The 4151-nt window shown below is 22.6% G+C and overlaps 2 protein-coding genes across 2 annotated transcripts, besides 1 other annotated feature; both read right to left on the reverse strand.

Moving 5' to 3' along the window:
- Positions 1-1072: 1072 nt before the first annotated feature.
- Positions 1073-1177: a repeat region.
- A 212-nt stretch (positions 1178-1389) lies between these two features.
- EHI_078410 (uncharacterized protein) lies at positions 1390-2181 on the reverse strand (the record flags this gene model as incomplete). The annotated part of the gene is made up of 1 exon (XM_647292.1): positions 1390-2181. One exon carries the CDS (start codon positions 2179-2181, stop codon positions 1390-1392), a length of 792 nt encoding a protein of 263 aa, XP_652384.1.
- A 170-nt stretch (positions 2182-2351) lies between these two features.
- EHI_078420 (uncharacterized protein) lies at positions 2352-3917 on the reverse strand (the record flags this gene model as incomplete). The annotated part of the gene is made up of 1 exon (XM_001914380.1): positions 2352-3917. One exon carries the CDS (start codon positions 3915-3917, stop codon positions 2352-2354), a length of 1566 nt encoding a protein of 521 aa, XP_001914415.1.
- Positions 3918-4151: the final 234 nt, after the last annotated feature.

Below are 4151 nucleotides of genomic sequence, written 5' to 3' on the forward strand. Positions count from 1 at the left end.
ATCATTTTAGATAACTCTTCAGAATGATCATTGAGTTCATCATGGATTGTTGTCATTATTGTAGAAAGTCTTTTCAGAAATAATTGTTGTTTTACCCAAAACCTTTCAATTTGTTTAAGTTCGTTCTTTTTCTCTTCAATATTTTTATCTCTTCCAACGTTATACCAAGTCATTACTAATTTTAAGTTCTTTCCTTTTATAGAACAATTAATGTTTTAAAAAAATAAATTAAATAAAAGGAAAGTAATTAAGTGTTAATAAACTTGTTCTTTATTGTTCATTGCACTGTGATGATTATTCACTTACAGTTTTTAATTATCCATATAGAGTGTGTGTTTTGGTATAGAAACAATGCTCCATAATAGCAATCATTCTTTATTACAACATTTTTGACTTCATTGGTACTATCAATTTTCGTTCTAAACTCTTTAATTGGTTTTATACTTTTTTCATTTATTATCCTGTTTATTGAAATTACTAATACTATTATTATCTTATTTTATCTTATTTTATTTTTCCTTTTCTTCTTTCTTTATACGTATGTCTTTTATTCAAATAATGTTTACGTTAATTTAACCTGTTTACCCAACATTAATTACATCATTTATTATTCTATGTTTATTTCTTATTAGTTGTTTAGTATTATTGTTTCTTTATATATATATCTTCTTAACCTTTACAGTAGAACTTTATTTTCAATGTTAATTTTCATCCTTTTTCATATATAATATTATTGTTACTATTGTTGTTGTATATTTATTACTAATGTTATTCTTGATTCTTTATATCTTTCATTATTATATTGTCTGTGTTGTTTAGTGCTTCTTTTGAATTATCCTTTCTTCATTTATCACAACTACTTCAAGATTTTCATTTGATATATTTATTATCTCTTCTCCATCACTTCTACTTTCTTATTCTTTATTTAATATTTCATATTCATTTATCACTATAATTCATCATTTTCCTTTCTAATTCTCCTTTTAATCATTTTATCATTTTATCATTTGTAATTCATATATCATTTTTATTATTCATGTTATTTCCATTGATGTACATCACACTCTACTTTCTTATGTTTGTATTTGTTCATTGATTTTCTTAACCAAAATTAAGGATGTTATTCAATATCAAAAACAATAAAATCTGTTGCATTTCTTGCATTGGAAAAGTATCTAATCAAAAATAAACTATTCAATAATAAAAATGAGAAAAAAGGAATTTATTGTAACTCTTTAACATATCCAAAGTCATACTTAGTAATAGTTATATTCTTATAACCAATAACATTTATTTCTTTTTTGAAACATTTAACTTTGGGTTTTCTGTTAATTCTTTTTGACCCTTTTTTTCTTTTATGTCAATAATTTTGTGGGGTGTTTTACTTTCTTATTTTATTAGACTCCATACACATGTATCACTAATATGCAATTGATTAGAATTATCAATTCTATGACTTGATGAAGATTGGTTGGCACTATCAGCTTTTTCTTTATTTCTTTTATTTGTGGATGATTTAAGTTCTATATCGTGAGTTTGTTTAACTTTTGACACACTTGTTTTTATATCTTTTGTTACGTTTTGAATCTGTGGTTGATCTTTTGTTACGTTTTGAATCTGTGGTTGATCTTTTATACATGATGATTTTTCACATTCGTCTGGTTTCATCTCTTTCCTAGTTAAAGAAACTGTCCATAATCTAGAATCTTGTTGGGTTGTCATTTGACTCATATTCTGACTAACTTGAGATGGTTTTGTTTGTTGTGATAACGAAAGAGACAAATTTGGTTGTGGTGATAACTGATACCCTTCGATCCTTGTTGAACTTGTTATTTTTGGTATAGTTGGACTTGTTTCTGGGATAAATCCTTGTTGATTTTTTGCATAATCTTCATCTTGACTTATTACGTAATGTGGCTGGTTAGTTATTGAACAACTAACATGTGTTGGTTTAGAGAAGACGTTCATGATTTCCTGAACAATTAACTCGTTGCCAAAATTAGATATCTCATTACCGTTAAGGTATAAAACAGAGTGATTTCCATTTATTCCAATTTGTCCAATTTTATTTGAAGAGATGACGTCAACAAGAACTAAGTTATCCTGTGAGAAATGTGGAATGATTAGTATGTCTTTAAGTTGTGATTGGATTTGAGCAAAATAGCTGTAATAGTTTTGCATGTTGAAGTGATGAATGAAAATAAGATTTTAAAGATCAAAAATATATAAAAGAATATGAGTTAAATGACTATTATAAATTAATTATAAAAAAATAAATGAAAAGAAAAAAATAATAAATGTTATTTAGTTTAGTCATTTTAAAGAGAAAAGACAAAAGTCATATGACATATTTAAGCAATATAATGGAACAATCCATTGTCTTGTTCATCTCTTAAGATATATTCTTTTTCAATAAGATATTCAACACCTTGTTTAGCTAATTTTATATCAATATTAAGTGAGGAACTTAACTGAGAAAGAGTATATTTAATAATATCATTATAACTAAGGTCTTTTCTTTGTTTCATTAATTTAACTTGATAACAAATGACAGCAGTAAATTTTTTTGATTCACTTTCTTTAGTTTTTCCTTTATTTTTATTTTGATTATTTACTAATTTCTTATCAATTTTATTTAATAAGAAACCATCAGTAATTGAATTATTAGTAAACCAAATCAGACTATTTCCTTCAAAGCCATTTGAACTAGATAAAATATTATAATTGATTAAAGAATTTAAATGGAATTTAAAAGAGTCTAATGAAGGAGCTATAGATTTTTGTAATTCATTAATAGTTAATTTTCCATTATCATGTAATTTCATTAAAATACAATACTGAATATAACTAATTTCTAATTTGTATTCTTTTATTCCATTATAATAAGAAAGAATAACAGAACAACATAATTGATTTAATTCTAATTTTCTATCTGTATGAATACTTTTATAAGAAGTAACAAATAAATTCCAAATATTTTGAAGATAATTATCCATTTGAATTGAGCAATAAATGTCATTTGCATTAAATAAAAATTTAGAGAAAACAATAATATTTAGTTTTAAAGGAATTTGATTTTTATTACAAAATTCTTTAGTCATTTCTAAAGACAATGTATAGTCTTTTATAATTTGTTTTAATTTAAAAGAAGCAGAACAAGAGAAATTTTTAGAAATATCATCAACAACTGAAGATTCTAATAAAATAGATTTTATAGTATTTTGAATAATTCTTTTTAATAAAAATTTTTGATGTAATATAATAAATGACTCTTTATCAGTTAAATAAGAAACAATATCTAATACATTTGTTAATTCTTTCATTGTATCTTCTTCTGATTTAATATTTGTCATAATATTATGAATAAAAGTAGCTAAAAGAACTTCTATTTGTTTTTCATCACCTTCATTTGTAATTTTATTTTTAACTAAACAAGATTTAAATGAATTTGTAACACATTCGCCAAAAATAATATTTCCTTTAAAATATTCTTTTTTTAATTCTTCTGTTAAATTTTTAAATTTAAATAAGAAATAAACTATTTGTTTTATATTCTTATTAAATCCTTCTTTTTTACTTTCTTCTTCAAGTTCTTTATGAAACTTTAATTTAAAATATTCATCAATAGAATTAAGAAATTCATTATTTTCTTTTGTTTTATTCCATAATAAACTAATAATTTGAATATCCTCTTTTTCTTTTTTAATAAGAAGTTCTGGAAATACTGTTAATGCTTTTGTTGTTAATTTTAATAATACTTCTTTATTTAACATTTCTTTTATTGGTTGTTGCATATTTGGAAGTAATGCTGTTTTAATTAAATCATTTTCATTTTCAATAAATCTTTCTAATAAAATTAAACATTCATGAATTGGTAATGTTTTTATTTTATTAATAAATTTATTATAATCTGTCATTGTTTGTTCTTCAAATTGTTTTTGAAATGATTGAAGGTAAAATGATAGTTGTTCATCAAAATGAAATTGAAGAATTGAAAGAATTGATTCATATTCTTCTATTGTTAATCCTTTATTAAATCTACTTTCTGATATTATATTAATTAATATATTAAATAAATCTATTTGTTTTATTAAATATTTAAAAAATACATGTTTAAATGAATGTTTTAGTACTGACTTTACTGTTCCATT

The sequence above is a fragment of the Entamoeba histolytica genome, genomic scaffold (assembly GCF_000208925.1).
Source record: "Entamoeba histolytica HM-1:IMSS scf_1104750517483 genomic scaffold, whole genome shotgun sequence".
Taxonomy (NCBI): Eukaryota; Evosea; order Mastigamoebida; family Endamoebidae; genus Entamoeba; species Entamoeba histolytica.